The following is a 19,187-nucleotide window of genomic DNA, read 5'->3' as shown; positions in this document are numbered from 1 at the left end:
GAGATAATTTTTTTCTTGTTCAGAAAAAAAAAATGGAGATGCTTATAGCAGTATTGTTTTTTTTCTTTTTAACCCTCTTGTGTTCCTTTGACTCATTAACGGAATCACATTCATGTAAGGACTTAGAATAAACTTATACTAGGGAATAAAAAAGATATTTAGTGTTTATTTAACTGTTTAATGGTCAGATTTTTCATACAGTGTGACAGCAACACAAATAAAACACAAGTGAAATAAAGTCACTAGAAAGGAATAGGGTACGTGAAGGTTTTCCTTGCACCCAGATCTAGAGAAATAAGGATCTAAACAATAACTCAGAATCAAATAAATGGATTTTTCTTAAGATTCCATAAGTGGCTCACGTGTCACTAGTTCAGGAAAGCTCAGAATTGTAACTGTCTGCATTAATAGCCCATAGAATTCAGTTTTTTTCAAAGGCCTATACTGAAGTTCGGCCATGGTTTCACTGGGACCAGCCTTATGTGAAATTTTGTGCCTAAAATCTGTGGGCTCTCATGAAAATGCAAAACCAAACTATTTTGCCCGTGACTTTACCTGGTTTGGGTTTATATTTTTAAAACAATTCTTGGTATTGATTTGGTCAAGTGCTCAAAGCATCTTTGAAAAGCGCTGAAGGATACACTTAGTTTTAAGCACTGAACATTTTCCTCGGGAGAGGCACTTCTGTGAGGTATTAGGTATGTATTTGCCTTCCGTTCATGCAAACTTTGCTGTAATTAACTTCAGATTTTTCTTTTCTTCCCATTTTATCTGAAGAGTCTTTCATTCTCTCAGATTCTGAGAGCATCTTCAGTTGTAATTTTTCCATGCTGAACAGCTCAAACAAGCAGATATTAAGATTCATATTTCAGTGATCTCCTAAATAAGTGTTTGACAGTGCATGCAGCATAACTGTAATTCATTAATTATGAACTGCTATAGATAATCGTGTTATGCCATAGGCCAGTTGAGGTCTAGCTTGACTTTTTAAATACTGCAGAGATGAGGAGATGATTTAAGAGGAGTACTTAATTGTAATATTTGGTGACACTAATAACAAGTTGTCTAATACAAGATCATAAGCAATTAATTTAGGGCATACTTGTCTCAAAATGTTCATAGATCTGCTCAGGTTGGAAGGGACCTTGAAAGATAAATATCTTTGCGTCTATTCCCTGTTCTTTCCTCTCCACCCCTGCTGAAAAAAAAACCTCAAAATTTTGTGACAGTTTTGTAGATAAAACCATGAGTTAGAAGATGAGTCTCTGTCCCTGAATTCCCAGTGTTTTCATTAGAGGTACCAGTGCAATTGCAATCTATTCCAAACATCCACAGTATACTGTAGTAAAGAACAGGGCTTTGGTACAGGTAGTAAAGTGAGATGTATGAATGCATTTCATGCATGAATTAACCAGCTACTAACTAGTAGATTTCAAATCGATGTGTTCTGCTTGCCGACTACCGTGTAGTGTGCTCAGGCAGAAATACTGTATAAAGCACGGGAGGTCGTGGAGCTACTTGAGATTTTGCATGTCCAACACCCGCTAAAACCATGCACTTACTGCGGTGACTTAAAGTGTGATAATTTGAGAGAAAAACCAAAACACTTCAGCTAATGTCTTTTTGAACCTGGTAAGACTGAAATATTAAACAAAATCTTTATGGTGAAAGTACAAAATGAATTCAGAAACGCAGCATTACAAATTCATCAAGACAGAACAAGCTGCTGGGAGATGGGCCATTATTTTCAGGACAATCTCAGTGGAGTCAACATGGAGCTTTCTGATTAATTTGTGTGTGTGTCTGTGTGCTTGAATTGTTAAAAATGGATATTCTCAATAACGTGTGTGTGTTCAAACGTATATACACTTTGCATGTATTATGGAACTGTATAACTGTATGGAATTCAGCATGTGTTATGGAACTGTAATTTGTACACTGTGATGGGAGTTTATTTGGCAAGGGAGAGCAGTGAACATGTGTATGAGCTTTAGTGACAATTAGGGGTTTTGCTTATCTGGTTTTAAATTTTGAAAAGAGGCAGACAGAAACACAGATCAAAGAGGAGGTTGTTTTTATTGTGGAAACACAAACATTTTGCTGAAAAAAAATACTTTCAAACTTACTGTTTTAAAATTTAATGCATTTGGGGGAAAATACCACTTTTCTTGATGAAGGTATTTGTGTGGCATTTAATGGCAAAGTATCCTGTGGATCAGTCTGTGACAACTGTCATGAAAACTGCTATACAGGGGCAGAGTATATAAAGTATGGTACTCTCCCACCCTGCCTTGAAGAGCTCTTTAAGAATTAGTTTCAGATCACTGCTTTGCATTTGTCTTCAATATTCCAGCAGTAGGACTGCAAAGTATGTTTGACATCTCCTGACTATCAGAAGGGAAGTTCCTAATAGCTTTTTTGTAAATTCAGGGCTTGAAATTCCTTTGGCAAGTAATCTGGTAAATGAAAACATGTTTTGCGTAAGTTTTGGAAAATATCTGATGATTTCCACTCCTGGAAATTTAGTGTTTGTTTCTGATCCCTGGATTCGTTTGTTTTCCACATCTTTATTATATTAGATTTCTGAAAGAGTTTGCAATGTAAAAATTGAGAGGGATTAAGTAGGAATGTGTTCTTGAGACTTCTTTCTAATGGAACATGTTCACTTGGTCAACTTTGATCTTTTCCAGATACATGAAGATGTGAGAATGATGATGCAATTCCACATGTCAAAAAAAGGAAGCAAATGCATTGCTTTCTGTTATGTGCAAAATGACTACTGCTCTTGCAAGCTCTGGATTATTGTCCTTTCGGGGTGAAGGAAAAACCAGAACTCTTGCTCTCAGTTCTTTCATAGAGTTCATGGTTTCCTGGGCATTTTGTCTCCCAGAAATTTTAATAAATATCGAGTAAAGTAGAGAGAAGGCAGGAAAGATTGCGTCCAGACCGCTGGTTTTGGTGCCCAGATGGACAGAACAATGTAAAACCAAAAGTCCCGAGAAGTTGTGTAAATGCCTTCCAATAACAGCAGCTGGAGGGAAGTGCTGTGTAAGTTGAAAGTTCACTCTGTGCAAGATCTGAAAATTGCTTAAAAACCATCCGTGTTTTCAGAAGATGCTGCTGAATCAAACTAATTTAAAGTATGATTATAATGAAGCTGATTAATTTAAAACAGGATCTATTTTTCTGAAATAGTTTCCTGGTGCAATTATATCTGCATTTCTGAAAAAGGATCAGAGTCTGGGACCAGTAATAACTTCTTTTATTTCCACAACAAGCAGGCTGACGGAAAAAGATGTATCCTTATTTTGTTAAAATATGCTGGATTTGTATTAATTCCAAGTAAGAGATACTTTTAATGCCATTGCCGTTAACCATTTACCTTTCATGCCTTGAAAAAAGGCAAGCTTCTATCTTGTTCTTGATGTTTCCAGCTGTCAGAGCAATCACTTCCATTTGGTAACTGAAGTACAAGCCTGACTTCAGCGCTGGGAGAAACAGTGAACCACAAGGAAGGAGAGAAATTTTGAAGGTGGTTGAGATGAGACATTTAATCTAGCTGGAGACAGACAACTAACTAAATCCATTCAGTAACGAAGGATGCTAGATAATTCTCAGAAATATACTCCAAGAAGAGAAAACAAAAATTAAGTTACAAGTGTAATGACATTAAATTAATAGGTCTTGATGACAGGATAGCTTGTCTGACAAAGTGCAGTCAGGATTGTTTACAAAGTAACTATTAATCATTGTGAAAATGGAAATGAATTATTTAAATGCATAAAAAGTTATCTGGTAGAGATAGGAAGCCATGAAGGTTAAGATTAAAACACAGGGAGAACAACCAAAAAAAAAATTGTCAAAAAATATACTGTATAGGAACAGGGAATAGTTTCATGAGAAGTAAAGTTGGTGACAATTGAAGAGCACAGGAAATATTGAACAATATATAAGTTCTAAAACTCAATGGTAAATGTACCCTGTCAATTGATATGGCTGAAATAGTTGTGAAACTAAAGAGTGGAGGCAATTACTGGGCAAATGACACAAAACAGGCTAAACAGAATAGATAGAAGCAGTTGTGTGCAATGGCTCCAAATATCAGACAACAGTGATTTTAAATCAAACTTAAATTAAATGGCAGTCATTCCTAGATTAGGGTAACCACCCTGATTTTTCCTTTTTGAGGCACAGGGAAGTAAATTTATTTCTAAATGCAAATATACATTTCATTGTTATTAAAATGTTGTCCTAATCCATATAGACAGAAAAAAAAAATTTCAAGGCCTTCAAGAGCAGGTTGGATAGAGCCTTGAGAAACTTGATCTGACCTCACAACTGCTCTGCTGCTGAGCTGGAGGTTCCACAAGAAACCTCCTGAGGTCTCTTCTAGCCTGAGTTTTCCTATGACCCTATGAAAATATTAATACAGTATTGTCCTGGAAGATCTTTCCAGTGTTAATCTTCTGTTGATTTCTTGCAGATAAAATATGCAGGCTGATTGTGGAAAACTAGGGATAATTTGCTGTTGGGGGCATTGCAGCTGTTCTTTGCCATAAAGTTTTCTGTATGTGTTAAGGAAAATACACCAGTGTAGTAAAGGCACTCAGAATGGAAATTCTTCCCTATGAGATACTCCAATAGGCTTTGGCTTTGCTGAACCATGAACGATTTAAAGTATCATTAATACAGGTGCAATGACTGTTAAAGATGCAAAATTTTTCCGCCTAAATTTTTTTTAGATATTTCTCCCTACAAAATTAATTGATGAATTTCTTTTATTCATCTTATTACATCACTTATTCTCTTGGAAGTGTCTCTGCTGAGTGTGTTCTCTTTGCCGAAGTGTTGGGCTGTCATGCAAATTGGAATTTTTACCAGCTTCCACAGGCTTGTCATCACTATGAAGGAAACGATATGTACTTATTTAAAATTGTCCTTTTACTTCAGTGCTGGCAGTTCTCTGCTGTGCACGACATTCTTGAGAGGATCAGCCTGTCACGTCTTGGGATATGGGGAGAAGAGTGTTTAAAATACAGGAAAAGGCCTGTGGGACATGGCACTATTTTTTTTTTTTTTTTCCATTTTTTTTTTCTCCATCCTCACACTCTTCGCTGTTCAAGCCCCATGAAACCCATACATAAGGTTACAGGACTCAAGAGACTACTGGCTGGGGAAGGCTAAACCAAGGTGTTTGGTCTACCCCCCCAAGATTTACATGTAAACAGGGAAGAAATATATTAGTCTGAAGGGCAGCGTGTAGCCTCTTGTGTGTTAGACCATGATATATAAATGCTTACAGGAATGTATCTGTGGGAGATTTGTACTCTCCAGAGAACATTGCTGCTTTCAGGACATCAGTTTGTCACTGACGGATTAATGAACCGTTTTGAAGAACTTCTTGGAATCAGCAGGCCAGAGAGACTAAGTGTTGCAGGATCTGTGGTGACAGCGTTCAATAGAAGTGAACTGGGGCTGGTGCTTTGGCTGGGAGCGCAGAGTGCTGGTAAAAATAACCAGCGGGTTGCAGTTGCCCAGAACCATTTCCATGTGTGTTTCCAAAGTGGGTGCGCTTGGGAAAAGCAGGTGAGGTGTCTGGGCTTTCCATCCAACCTGTGTTACTTTTCTTACTTCAAGAAAAAAAAACCAAACAGAAAAATACCAAGAAAGATGGCATAGAAACCTAACTTGATTAGTAGTAGCGTGTGAAAAAATGCAGAGACAGAGGGAGAAGGACTGCGAGTTTTTTTGGAAGAAAAATAGAGCAAAAATAAAGTCAGGGTATGGCATGCACATACCTGTCTGGTTTTGTCCTCTACATTTCTGTGAACTAGCAGCAGCTTTGGACACCATAATAAGCTAAAGAAAACAATTAGTCTGATTTTATTTCAGTTACACAGTACATTACTAAAGGAAATGTTATGTATCCTGTTGTTTTTATAATTCTGAGATAAGCTCTAAATTGTAGAGGAAATGTTTTAGGCTTTTTAAATAATTTTTTTCCTCAAACTCACTTTCTTGTTCTCACTGTCTTTCTCTTAGGCCAGCATTTTCAGTGAGATTGTTGTTTAATGAATGTAAACATTGCTTTGTGAGCTGATCTTAAAATTTGCTTTAAATTTGTAATTTCTTATTAGTTATATCCTTCATATTTTTGAAACGTTACAAATACGATATCCACAATTGTCTTGACAGAACTCTATAATAACTGAATATATATCTTTCTAAAGGATATTCCAAGAGCAGAAAATGTGACAGCTTTCAGTGTCAAGAAGCACTGAGGAAAGCCATCATTTTGTGAATTAATAACTTATCTGTATTATATTATCAGACACTTTGTTTAGGGCAACATTTTGAAAAATGCTGTGCTCTGATTTTGTCCAGTTTTCCAATGCTAATACAATAGGGTTTTCTTGTCTGCTGAGTATTGACAATTTTGAAAAAAAATATAGGCTTAATCAGTAATTTCACTCTGGTGCCTCCTAAAATCTTTCTGACTGAATACTTTAATCTGAGCTTCTCAGCTCATTCTACTTTGTTGTCTTTAAAACGGAGGTGAGGTTTAGTAATTCTGTAATGCTGAAACTGCCAAAAACATTGCCTTAGTATTGATTAATATTTATACTTCTTTTTTTAAGAATGTTATACCTGCCGTAAGGCTATCTAAGTTGTCTTTGGCTCTCTCAATCAAAAGAGCATTTTCACATAGGTTAATTAGGTTTTATCTTAATCTCACAGATCATAAGTGAACAAAAATTAATAGTGTTCTCATCTGTGAAAGAATTCATAGGAGAAAAATCTTGAAGGCCAGAAAATGTATCTGAAAACCACCTGAAAGTGTTTTGGTGTTCTGTGTTACAGAGGGAAAATGACTTAGATGTGAAAAACAGAGGGTAGCAGTAATATCAGAACAGAACAGCAGAATAGAATAATTACTTGAGCATATTTAGGAAAATAAAGAATATACATATTATATATGCTTTCTTTATTGTGTCTGTTGTGGAAGTTACTTTGCAGAAAGTTCTCCATTGCTGAGGAGACAGCTAACTTTTTACCTGAAAGGAAATACTAGCAAAATAATCTTGCTTTAGTAAAACAAACTGAATATAGCAAAGTAAATTCCTTTGCCTATAACAATGATCCAATAAAATATTCCTATAGTATTTTTCTTTTTCGAGAAGTGCATCCTCAGGCAACCCAATTACATGGGCTCACAGGAGGGACATATTTTTGTCAGAACACTGCATTTCTCAACAGCACAAAGTGTACAAATACTGTCTGAAGCTCAGATAATAAACTTTTTGTCAGCTATTTCTCTTAACTTTTTAATATTAAAATTAAATGTATATTTCTTCACTGAGATAACTTTGTGCCTTGTTTTAGTATTTCTGAAAGGAGAAATGTGGCATCCCTGATAATGTAGCTCTGGGAGTGTTACTATGGTTTTTTGTAAGTGTTTAGAGTGCTCCTGTTACTTCATCACTCAGCGCAGCTCAGAGGTTCACTAGCACCACAGAACATGAACGTGCTACCATCTCTTTGCAAGACTGAAGAAGCAGAAGTGACTGCCTAGTGAGATAAATTGGAAATTTGCTTGCGGTTTAGCCTGGACTCTAGGGATTTACTGGTACAGAAACATTTGAAAGTTTAGATGTGGCACTGAGGATGCTCTGCTTACAGCCCTTCAGGTTTGAATTCTTGAGGCTGAAATATTGTGAAATGCTGATAATTGTCGGTAGTTCTGAGAAGATGAACACCTGATGTGTGAGGTTAAGTAAGGTGATATGGGACTCAGTGTCAGCAGGCTATATGTTAAAGGGAAGAACTGTAACTGTTTGTGAGGTTTAACAGGGTTTGTAATGGGCAGCCAAATTCTGTTGCAGCCTCATCTTTCAACAAACTGTGTGTACTGTAAATAACCAACCTGTTCTAGTAGTTAAATGCTGAGTGCATCTCAAGCTGTTTTATTCTCATTAAGTCTCAGTTTCTATTGGACCAGAGTCTTCAGTTGGGAATTTAGGAATTGCTATGGATCCTTTTAGATAGGAAAAGGCAGACAGAGCTAGCTAGCATAATAACAGGCGTATCAATGGCACTTTTGGTATTGCAGTCTCCTTGCCTTGATAGAGCAACATCTCTATGATCAAAGGAAGCAAGGCTGTATTTAAAAATTAATAAATTCTGGGAATATTTATTCATTTCAATATTTCCCTTGTAAAATCTTGCAAAATGTTTATCTTAAGTATTACATGCTTTAAGTGAGCACCTATTAATTTTATTATTAATTTTATAAGTTGTTTGGATTTTTTTTATTATATTTAAAAATTATTTACAGTGTTACAGAGCAGCATTAACTTGGCAATTCTTTTAGTTTCTAAATGTATTCTTAAGGCTTTATTTACATATTAGCCACTTGGGAAACTATAAGGCATCAGGAAGAGCAACAGTCATCCAGATGTTATGCTAGTTTAGTTCTGCACCTAAGCACAGCCTGAGTTCTCATGTTTCAGCCAGGTTTAATAACGCTATCAATTACTATATTTTTATCCTGGATATTTTTTTTTTTAAATCTCACTAAAAGTATCAGTAAGACATGCAAGTGTCTGGTAGCTGTTTCTAGTGTTTTGCGTTTGAACCTCTTCTGCAAAAGAGTAGTTTAGACCACCATCTGCTTTCATCAGACTTTTCAATTGGATCTCCAGTTCTGCTTAATCACTGATTTATTTCCACTGGATTTTAGAAGTTATGATTTATTTTTTTTGTTCTTTAGTATTTTCAATAATAGTTTTTACTCTTTTGCAATACTATTAATAATGGGTTACAATAAAGGAAGTCTAGTAATAAAACCAATATAAATATGATTTCTGTAGTAGCTATTTACCTTTCTGAAGAACCTGTATAAATGTACAGCTGCCTACGAAATGATCTCTGAACTCAGAATTATTCTCTCCTTCTCTGAAACAGCTTGTGATATATAAGTGAAGTAAAAATTCAAAATTCAAATGTAAATAAATTTTTTTTGATATTTCTTGTGCGTTAAAATATTTTATCCTACTTCAAAGACATGACTGAGTAATACTTCTAGTACATAATTTTGTCTGAGGCAGAAAAATACGGTTTCCATAACTTTTCTTTAAAGTGAGCATAGTTTGCGTTTATTCATCTTAATTCGCATTGTTCATTTGAGAATCCTACAACACTGTATAAAGTGGACTAGATCCTTTCAAAAGAGAAAAAAAATCTGAAGATATCAAGATACGTGACTCTCTTAAGCAAGTAGCAGTTAGATTACATTTTCAGTTCAAGTTCACTTTCATCAGTCTTCCTCCTATTATCAAGAGAGCAAATCAGGGAAAGCCAAAAGACATGAGGCAGATGCTTTTTCACTGGAATGACACGCAGATTGCTGGCTCGGTAAAAGTGCAGTATCATGGTTCAGTCTGGGTGACTTGCTGGAAATTAAAATCTAGTGTCACAGTGTCTTGCTAAACTAATTGACATTACAGGAAACATATCGGCCATAACTGCCTTATTTCATTTTAGTGCATGAAATATAGTGACACTGAATTGCAATGCAATATATAAATCACTGTGTAGAAACAATATAAATATTGGCTACTGTCAGTAGTGCTAAGGAGACACAAATTCATGTCGCTGAATGGTAAGCAGTCTCTTACTACAGATTTCATACGCTCGGTAAGAAGGAGTTTTATGCCTAGGAGTTAAGCTCTGCTGACAGGCTTCCGTACGCAAGTCTCTTGCTCGATTGCACGGTACTGTGTTTTTCTGAGAACTGTTGTAGGAGATAAACAGCCATCTTTGCTTATTTGTTCAGCTGGGAAATGAGTATAGCTGATGAATAATTCTGGGATAGTTGCTGCCGAATAAATGGTAAGCTTATTTGTTGGGATCTTTTCCTTTCTGCAAAGATCGTAGAGGTTAGGTCGTACAATTCCCATCAAGAAAAACTACTTGGTAAGTTTTAGGGCACACAATTAACTGGCAAGTAAGACTCAATAGATCAAGAGAGTTCAACTCTGTGTAAGGTTCTTGATGTCATTGTAATTTTTTTTTTTAGTAAAGATTTACAGAATGTGAAAAAGACTTTTTTTGAAAGGGACTATGACAGATATTATTTTGACAAGTCTTTGCTGTTACCCATTTTTTTTTTTTTTCAATGTTCATTCTACTTTTATGTGAGTCACTTTGTGGTGTCTTCCAGTGTTAACAGGGCTGGCTTTTTATGTTAATTTTGTTGATGTGAGTGTGAGATAGGTAATTATGAATCAAATGTGTTGTAGTTGTTGGTGTTAAACAGAATGAGGATTGAAATAAGCACTCAGGGAAAAACATTGCTCGTGAAGGAAATTCACTGAAGCTCTGAAAGTGCTTTGTTTTGGGTTGTTTTATGTACAATTCAGTTAGTGAAACATATTTGTGTGCTTCCTGTTGTAAAAACTGTGCACATCAGTCATAATGTCATGTGAGTCTGAGGAGGGTGTAGCATTAAAATTTGCTCCTTTCTTAAGTATATAATAGCTGTTAATATATTACAATACATTTTGCAGTGTAGATGTATACTTTTAATAATTTACTTATTGGCAGTTTTACATATGTCATCAACAGACAGCTTTTTAAATGTATGTGGTAAGTATAATATTCAGGCAAAATCTTCAGCTTCAAGCATTTTCAGAAGGAAATTACTTTGCTTTAAAAACACTGCACTGGGAAACGTAGTAAAGTGTTTTTACTAGTTAGGAATAACCAAGAAAGTGATGAGAAGTGGACGAAAGCCAAAGCACAAAGGAGTTATCCATTCATTACTGATGAGTAGAGATAAATAGCTTCTTCATTTCCATGCTGTTGTGTTGTATTGATGGTATACAGAATGTTTCCTCTATTTTTTTTCCTCCAAAGTTTCCTGTTTTCATTACTTCTGAAGTGTTTCAGTAGCCCTGTTATATTCCAGTTAACAGAAGTGTTGCTATACATTTTTAAGCTGTACTGTGAAACTGTATTTTAAATATTTTTCTCACATTGGACCTTACCCGCATGCTTTGAAAAAATTTACATCAGGCCCAGTCTTTTGACTCCCACTGTCACTGTTGAATGTTCATGAAATTTATTTCCTTTTTTGGAATTTCCTTCCCTTTTCCAATATTAAAAGACAACCAGCAATATACATTTCAGTTATTGGCCTATGGTGGGTTTGGCTAAGGTATGTATTCCTATCTTTTTTTAAAACTAGTACTAGGCCCAAACTGGCATTTCTTTTTTGGCTTAAGAATACTTTTATTTGAGAGTATTAATGAAATGAGAGAATATAAATAAGAGTGCCAGTTATCAGATTTGATGCTTTCCTGCATAGTATCTTCCCTTGGCTCTTTGAAGCTGATGGTCAGTAACTGGCAACTTGGCTGGCTGTAACAACTCTGTCAACTAAATTTAAGTTTAAATCACTTAACGTATTTACATTTAAAAGTGTTTGCAGAGAACCACCACACAAAAATAACGTTCAGGATAAAATTTACTCATAAATATGCAAATACTAATAAAACTATTCATTTTTTTTTGCTCTTATGAGAGAATTTGCATTAAGCTTAACTTTGTCTCATATTTGCTGCTCTTCTGTTCATTGTGTGAAATAAGAAGAAAACTGGGAAGAAAAGAGATCTTTTTGATCATGATAGAATAGGAGTAACCATCTATTTTCTGTGGCCTAAATTTCTGTGTCTGGACAGAATAAAAAAGTTTTTTAAATTTAAAATTATGTGAAGAGTGGAATAATGATGAAAACTATACAAATGATAGTATGTGTGTATTGCAGAAAATACAGTATTTGCCTATTTATATTCTAGGTTTTGCTTATGAGTTTGTCTATACTAAATATATATAGACTAAATATAGATAGTAAAATTTTGTACAGCATTTCAAGCTTCATGTTCTCACGGTAACTGATGAACCTATTTAGTTCTATTTGTACAATGTGTCTCTGTATGCCTGTATTGTAAATAGCCTCTACCTTTGTAGTTTATGCCTGTGTAATGGTATACACTGACATAGTCATCATGAGGTTTGGTTTCCTATTTCTTTCAACTCATTGTAATTATTGCCTTGTACTAGGCTTTTTAAATTAATTCACTCCCGTTTCACCTTTATAGTTACACTAAGCTTCTAACAATCTCATCCTATGAATGTAGTCGGATACTAAGGCTCTAACAAATCAAAATCATCTTGTAACTAGCCACTTCTACTCCTCTACTTCTTTTGTGTGTTTGTCTTCCTAAGGAGACAAGTTATTTGCATGTTTGTTTTGATGTTTATCCTTAGAATAGAGGGGGATTTCTGTATTTAATGAGAATTTAACAGACTTTTTTCTTGTGTGTGTCTACTAGATGAGCATGTTCTTAATCACAAAGTGTAAAGTGTCTTGGGATACTTGAGTGACCTTTGGTACCTGCATGTAGTTTTTTTGAATTACTATTTCATTTGGAATGTTAAAAACAGATGTCTCCCTCCTTTCCAAGGAATGAATGTGACAAGTTTTCCTTTTTTTCTGACTAATCACTTTATATTTTGCAATATGTAGCTTGGAACACATTTATTTTTAATAATAATTTTAAAGAAGGCTGCCTAAATTTGAAAGATTGTGAGGGTTTTATAAAGATTATTTAAGGTGTCCTATTCTGACCATCAGAAACTTCAGTCACATCTGAAAACTAGGGCCAACAGATGACAAATAACTTCTAGTTGGAACACCAGCTCTGCTTCTGGAACACAGTGTGTTTGATTCTGAACTCCAGCCTGGTGACTTGGCTTCTCTTTCAGCTATACCAGTGCTCCAGTTTTACAGTTTTACGTAATTCATTTTTATGCACTGAACCATGCATGTTTAGTGTTCTTCCTCCTCTTCTTTTCCTCTTTTACCGAGGTGTAAAGAGGGAAGCATGATCTCTCTATATATGTTATATGTGAATACACATAGATTATTCCTTAGTATAGGAATAAAATTCAACATTCCAAGGATAATAAGGGAGCAATTGCTGTAGCTCATCTGCTTTATGTTGTATATATTGGTATAATGAGGACTAACACATTTTCTTACTGGCAATATATTACTGAACATTTTCTGGTATCTGGTTATGAATCAAATACTGCAGAACAGTGATGAAGCATAACAGTACAATTCTTCAGATGTAGGTGGAATGTTCTTGAAAGCAGACTGTCACCCTCATCCCGAGGGGGTGGGGAGAGGAAGAGATTTCAGATCATAAAAACTGATCAGATCAGAATAGTTACCAGGTAAATATATTTGGCAGCGAAATAATTGGAAAAACTTCCTTGGTTTTTGCCTGCTTGTAACTGTGAGTTTGGTGAATGTTGGAGGCACCCTACGGAAGCTGAGCAGCGTGTGTGCACGGGCTGGGTGTGCACGCTTCCAGTAGCGACTGCGGCGCAGGGCTGAAGGCACAGCAAGTGAGGATGATTAACCTTTAACAATTGCAAATAGGAGGAAAACTGAAGGGACAGCATTACCATTCTGGCTTTGTGTTGACAAGGAAGAAATGTCATAACTATTCTTGACAGAAACAGATATTTCTCCCTGCTTCAGTGAAAACTGAAGGGGCAATTTGAAGCTCGTGTATGTGGGCTCTTCTGGGGGAAGGTGCATAAAAAATTAAAAGTGTTTCCACCATGGAAACACATACCTCTGTAAAAAAACATTTTATACTGATTCATCTGAGCATGCACTGTTGTGCAGAAGAGGCAGGGTCAATGAGTTTCCAAGTGCTGTGTCATTACTCAGAGAACTGCTGGAATAGCCATGGTTGTCACAGCCTCTCCCTAATGCCTGTTTTTAAGGGTGGACAGCATACATGTTAAAGTAAGTAATTACGCCAACCCAATTTATACATAAAAAGCTTCATAATAAATAAAATAAAAATAGTCTTCTGGATGCTCAGAAATTGGTAATGAAAGTTATATCAGATTTCGATTTTTCTTTTCAATTCGCCATTAACACTGGCTTCAATTCACATCATTTAACCGGAGGCGTTTCCCTGATGTGCGTAGGTTAGGACTGATCGCCCTCGATGTTCTAAAATCAGTGGGGGAAGATGTGTCTCCAGGACCTGAAGTTAAGTAGGATGAATCCCACCTCTGCATAGCAGTGGAAGAAAGTTTGCGTGCCTGTTTTCCCATTCGTTTGTTGTTTATCAAGTCCATGGCTATCCTGTGTAAAGATAACATCTAGAAATTTAAAAGTTACTTTTTCTTTAAAGTAAATTTTAGTGATTTCTTACAGAGGCATTTTTGTAGACTTTTTTTTTTTTAAGTTTAGTCTGTGAGACTGCAAAATAAGAAACTTTTGTATTTTTTGTCCTGTATATTGTTTATGTGTCAATTACAGTTTGGGGTTTTAAAATGAAAATGCTTGTAAACTACAAATGTGGCAAGTGCTTTTTAACATATTTGAGCAGGAAGATAAATGTTTCTTTGCCAACTGTAATAAAAACATAGTTTCAATAGTGGGCTCCTCCTTTAAAATACAAAAGTGGCTAACGAGAACTAGTACTGCAATTTATGCAGTAAAATGTTCATATCTTGCATGCTTTTTTTTTTTGTTACGCACTGCTAGAAATCAGTTTGTGACATGTAGTCACCACAGTTCATTAGTTAGGTGGCCTTCCTTCTTTCCAAGTGCCTCAGACTGATGCATGGATACAGATTTTCATACTCTGACATGGCCAGGTCCTGGAGTCGCTGATAATCGAAGCAGGTTTTGTTGACTTTTTGTTGAAAGCTGTCTTTTGTACGCTAAAAGTTCTCACTATTTAATGAAGTCCATGATAAATACAAATTGTAAATAATAGTCTGAGGCCTGCTTTATGACTTCTCTAGAGAAAGCAAAACAAAATATTTGTTTTAGAATATTCCTCCTTTTGGTATTCCTTCAGTATCATTTTACAGCCCTTGACTTTGTGGTCTGTGATCAAATATACAGCTCCTTTGTGAATTATTTATGGAGGTGTTTTTTATATAAGCTAATATATAATGAATATTCTGTCTTTGTATAACAGTCTTACAAAAAAATAATAATTTGTAATTGTAGCGTTCTCTAAATCACCAAAAGATAAAAATATGTCTAAAGTATTGTACATTAGTGGCCTGCATCAAGACAAAGCAAGCCTCATAATACTGCAAATATTTACCCAGATGCTTCATTGTGCTCTCTGAATTGTTCCATTGAAGTAACCAGAGTTACTTCATCTGTAAAATTAAGTAGACGACTAAGACTTGGCAGCATAGAAACCTCAGAGACTTCCCATTGATTTCAGTGCCCAGGGGAAAGTTAACAGACTTTGAAGAGATTTTAATTTAGAGAAGTGTTTGGGTGGTAGCAGCAACTCCAGAGATACAAGACCTGATCTAGAGCTCTGTGAATGCAGAGGAGACCATGAGATCAAATGCAGATCTATGAATATTCCTGTTTCCTAGAACTCCCAGGCTTGTGAAGTGCTACAGAAATTTCAGACTGTTAAACATCTACAAATTTTTTTACATTTTATTTTTAAATATTGAAATGAGAACTCCCAAGTCATTCATAAAATGTAAATACCCCATCTTTTCTGTATTCTCATTTCTGTTATTAAGTATACACAAGATGTTCTGTACTGCAAAAGTAAATAAATCTACTTATGGAAATTCTGAACAGAAATGTTTGCCTTTAGGAACAGTTGCAATGAATAAATATGTATTTGCATTATTGTTTTTTTGCATATGTATGCTGTCTGTTTCAATGCAAACATTTTTTTTTTGTTTGTTTTTATAATCACAGGACTATACCTTGACAATGTACTTTCAGCAAGCATGGAGGGATAAGAGACTATCGTATAATGTAATACCTCTAAACCTTACTCTGGACAACAGAGTAGCTGATCAGCTGTGGGTTCCTGATACCTATTTTCTGAATGACAAGAAGTCATTTGTACATGGTGTCACTGTGAAGAACAGAATGATCCGTTTGCATCCAGATGGGACAGTCCTTTATGGACTCAGGTCAGTATGAACCATTTCTAAATCTTCTTTTATTTTTAGTCTTTTAATCATGCCTTCAAATTAAAACCCATTCTTTGCCTTTTTTGATGTTATCCTTTTATTGCTGTACTCTGTATAACTGATGATATTCCAGAAACAATTTTAAGTATTCTAAGAATGGATAAACATGTTTTTTAATATAAATTTTGGAGAGAAACTACAATTTTTAGTACAATTCAGACACTTGTAATAAAAACAGATAGGACTGTAAAATTATTTTAAATACATATAATGGATTAAAAGCCAGTTTTAGAGCTCCTTCCTTGAAGGAACTGAAAAAAACACAAAATGAGGATTAGAGGAAAAAAGGGAAAATGTGTGTGATGGCTGAATTGATAGTTTAACTAAAATATATTTAAAGTTTTTTTTGATTGAATATTCAGTTGGCTTGTGTTCTACCCAAATGAATCAGTTTCCTGATTTTTTCACTATGATGAGGTGTATGACTAGAAATATTTTTCAGCCTGATATTGTTATTGTGTATAACTCTGTGGAGAGTGGTGAATGAAGAAGTCAACAGAACAACTTCATTCATGAGAAGTTCTGAAAACTGCAGGGAAATGTCTGTTTAGTGATGTTTATAGAAAAAAAAAATTACAAAGTGATTTAAATGTATTCCTGCAAAAGATGACTGACTTAATATGGTATGAGTAGTTAACAAAGAAAGAAAGCATTGACTGGCTTCAAAAAAAGAAAATCTGCAGAACTTAAATCTAGAATGTCTCATATTTTCATATTGCGAACAATATATAATAATAGTTTCAGGGAAGTTAAATCTCAAAATATTTGTTACTGTATTGTTTTTCACTGTCAGTGAGACTGTCCTATCGTCTGCCTATAACTATCTTGTCAAGAAGCATGCACTTTTAACTTGGATGTTTTCTACACAGCTGTACAGGAAAGCAACACGGTGTTATGTATTTAGTTCTGTCACTTGAACAAATGTGGACCATGAAGTTTGTATCTAATTAAGCCATTTATTACAAGTCACTGATATGGATGCCTTTAGTTTTGATACTGCGCTTGAACATGCAGGTGTTTCTGGAAATCCTTACCATGAACTACTTGGATTAAGAGGCAGCTGAGCAAATGTAACTACTCTGGATATACATTAACGTGTTTCTCTGTAGAGGCTTTTGTTTAGAACATGGATACCTAAATTCCAACTCAAATGTCCTAAGCTCTTTTAGGACTTCAGGCTTAACACTTTTGGCATTGAACTTCAACTTTCACACCCAAACCAGAATAGTTCCAGGGTGATTAAGTTTAACCAGTCACTTGTGCCAGGAAGTGCCTTTCTCAGGACAGGCGGCTTCTAGTTCTTGGGTAGAAACCGTTCTCCTTGAGATGGAGAGAGACTAGACCAGTGCTGCCACCACTGTGCTGGAGTCAGACTTCACACGCCTCCTGTCTGGATCATCCCTGGACTCTTCAGTCACTGCCAGCTGGTGATTCATCTCCAGAAAAGGGGAATGAAAAATGTGAAAATGTTAACTTAGCAGGTACTTCATGATTTTGAGTCACTCCCCTATATGTGCAAGATGCTGATTTCATCCTTCTTTGTAGAACCTAGAACATCTTCCACTTGGTGGAAAAGATCTGGGCTTTTCCTGGCTCCTTAGTTTCCTCTGTTCCTTCCTTCCTATTTCAGGAATAACATTGTCTCTTATGGCTGATGTTATTTTACTACTTAAAAAGTAAAGGAAGGAAAAAAAAGGGCTGCAATACCTGCTAAAAGAAATAAAATTAACTAGCTACATCTGGTACACAGCAAAAGCATCACCATGGTAGAAAAGTATGCAAGTGAATTTAAGAGCAGCAGCATGCCAGTCATTACAAAACATGAGACCAGGTAGAAATTTTGTTAGAATGTGCAAAAATAATATCCCACCCCCCCCAACTGAAACAGAGTATTTCATTGTTAGATCTGTAGCACGGACCAGATACTCTCTTATGAACTGCAGAGAAACATTTTGCCATATATAACTAAATGGAATTAATTTTGATTTACAGATTCTGCTCTTTTGTGCTGTTTGTTATATTTACCAATTTCTATTGCGTTTAGTTGTGTTTTCTGTGTGAGATCAGTTCAGGCTTTGGCACTATGGCTGGGAGCAAGTCTGGAGGGGTTTTTATTTATTTTCAATTTAAGACTCTGAAATAGTCATGTTTGTTTTTCAGAACAAATAATGAAATATAGGTTTATTTTTTTTCCATAATACTGACTTCTTATCACTACTTGTGACAAGTAATTTTCATTCTGACTGCTTAACAAGCCATAATAAATTCTATTTTTGAAAGTGGTAAAGTCACTAGAGCTCACAAAAAACTGTTCTGTTGGAGAATCAAAGAAAGATTTTTTTTTTAAAAAAAAAATTTTGAAGCTGTAAAGCCATTAATGAAAAATATTTTTTTTTAAGGTTTAGTGGTTTTGTTTGATTTTAATTCCCAAAGAAATAAGGTATTGATAGCTTTAAAACAATTGGCAACTAAAAGCTTAGGTTTACTTTCTGTGCTTTTAAAAAATCTGGGTTTCATTATTTTTAAGACCGTTTACTCTTTTTTTATATATACTTAAGATAATTTTTGTCTCAAAATGCTTTGCATAAAATACTCTGGACTAGTACAAGAATGAGCTTAGTTGTCTTTTTTTTAGCTGATTTGGTGTGGTAGTGCTTTATTGTCTTGGGTAAAACAATTCCTCCTTTTCCTTGAGTGTATGTAGCAAATCTTTTATGATGTGATAAAGTGAAATCTTGTGTATTTTTTACTTAAAGCTGTTTAATGTAATTAGATGAAGCTTCATTAATGCTTTGATCCTTTATTTCCCAGAGGTTTTTTTCAATACTTGCAGTCACAATATGGTATCCAGATGGTTCTGGAATAATTTCTGTATGTTGTATCTATCGTAGAACTTACGCACAGCCCAAAGTAAAGGCTTTTTTAGAAGAGTTGGGTTTTTTTTCCCAAGGTCAAGAATTTCAGAGCAGAGAAATAAGTTTCTAGTATTCCAGTATACCTAGCAATCTTGTATCTGTGATTATCAGTTCTTCCAGCCCTTTTAAGACTCTGTTTGGTATGTTTCAAGT

General features: G+C 35.2%; 1 protein-coding gene across 2 annotated transcripts in view; it reads left to right on the top strand.

Annotated features, from left to right (window-relative positions):
* Positions 1 to 19,187, top strand: part of GABRB2 (gamma-aminobutyric acid type A receptor subunit beta2) — a 171,174-nt gene that overhangs the window by 42,785 nt on the left and 109,202 nt on the right. For both annotated transcript variants that reach the window (XM_037398490.1, XM_037398489.1), the window contains exon 6: positions 15,839 to 16,059. In XM_037398490.1, the coding sequence (XP_037254387.1) occupies positions 15,839 to 16,059 (221 nt within the window). The remainder of the gene's footprint in view (positions 1 to 15,838; positions 16,060 to 19,187) is intronic.

This window comes from Falco rusticolus, chromosome 8, assembly GCF_015220075.1.
Source record: "Falco rusticolus isolate bFalRus1 chromosome 8, bFalRus1.pri, whole genome shotgun sequence".
NCBI lineage: Eukaryota > Metazoa > Chordata > Aves > Falconiformes > Falconidae > Falco > Falco rusticolus.
Note: the sequence above shows the minus strand (reverse complement) of the source record. Positions and strands in the feature narration are given on the sequence as shown.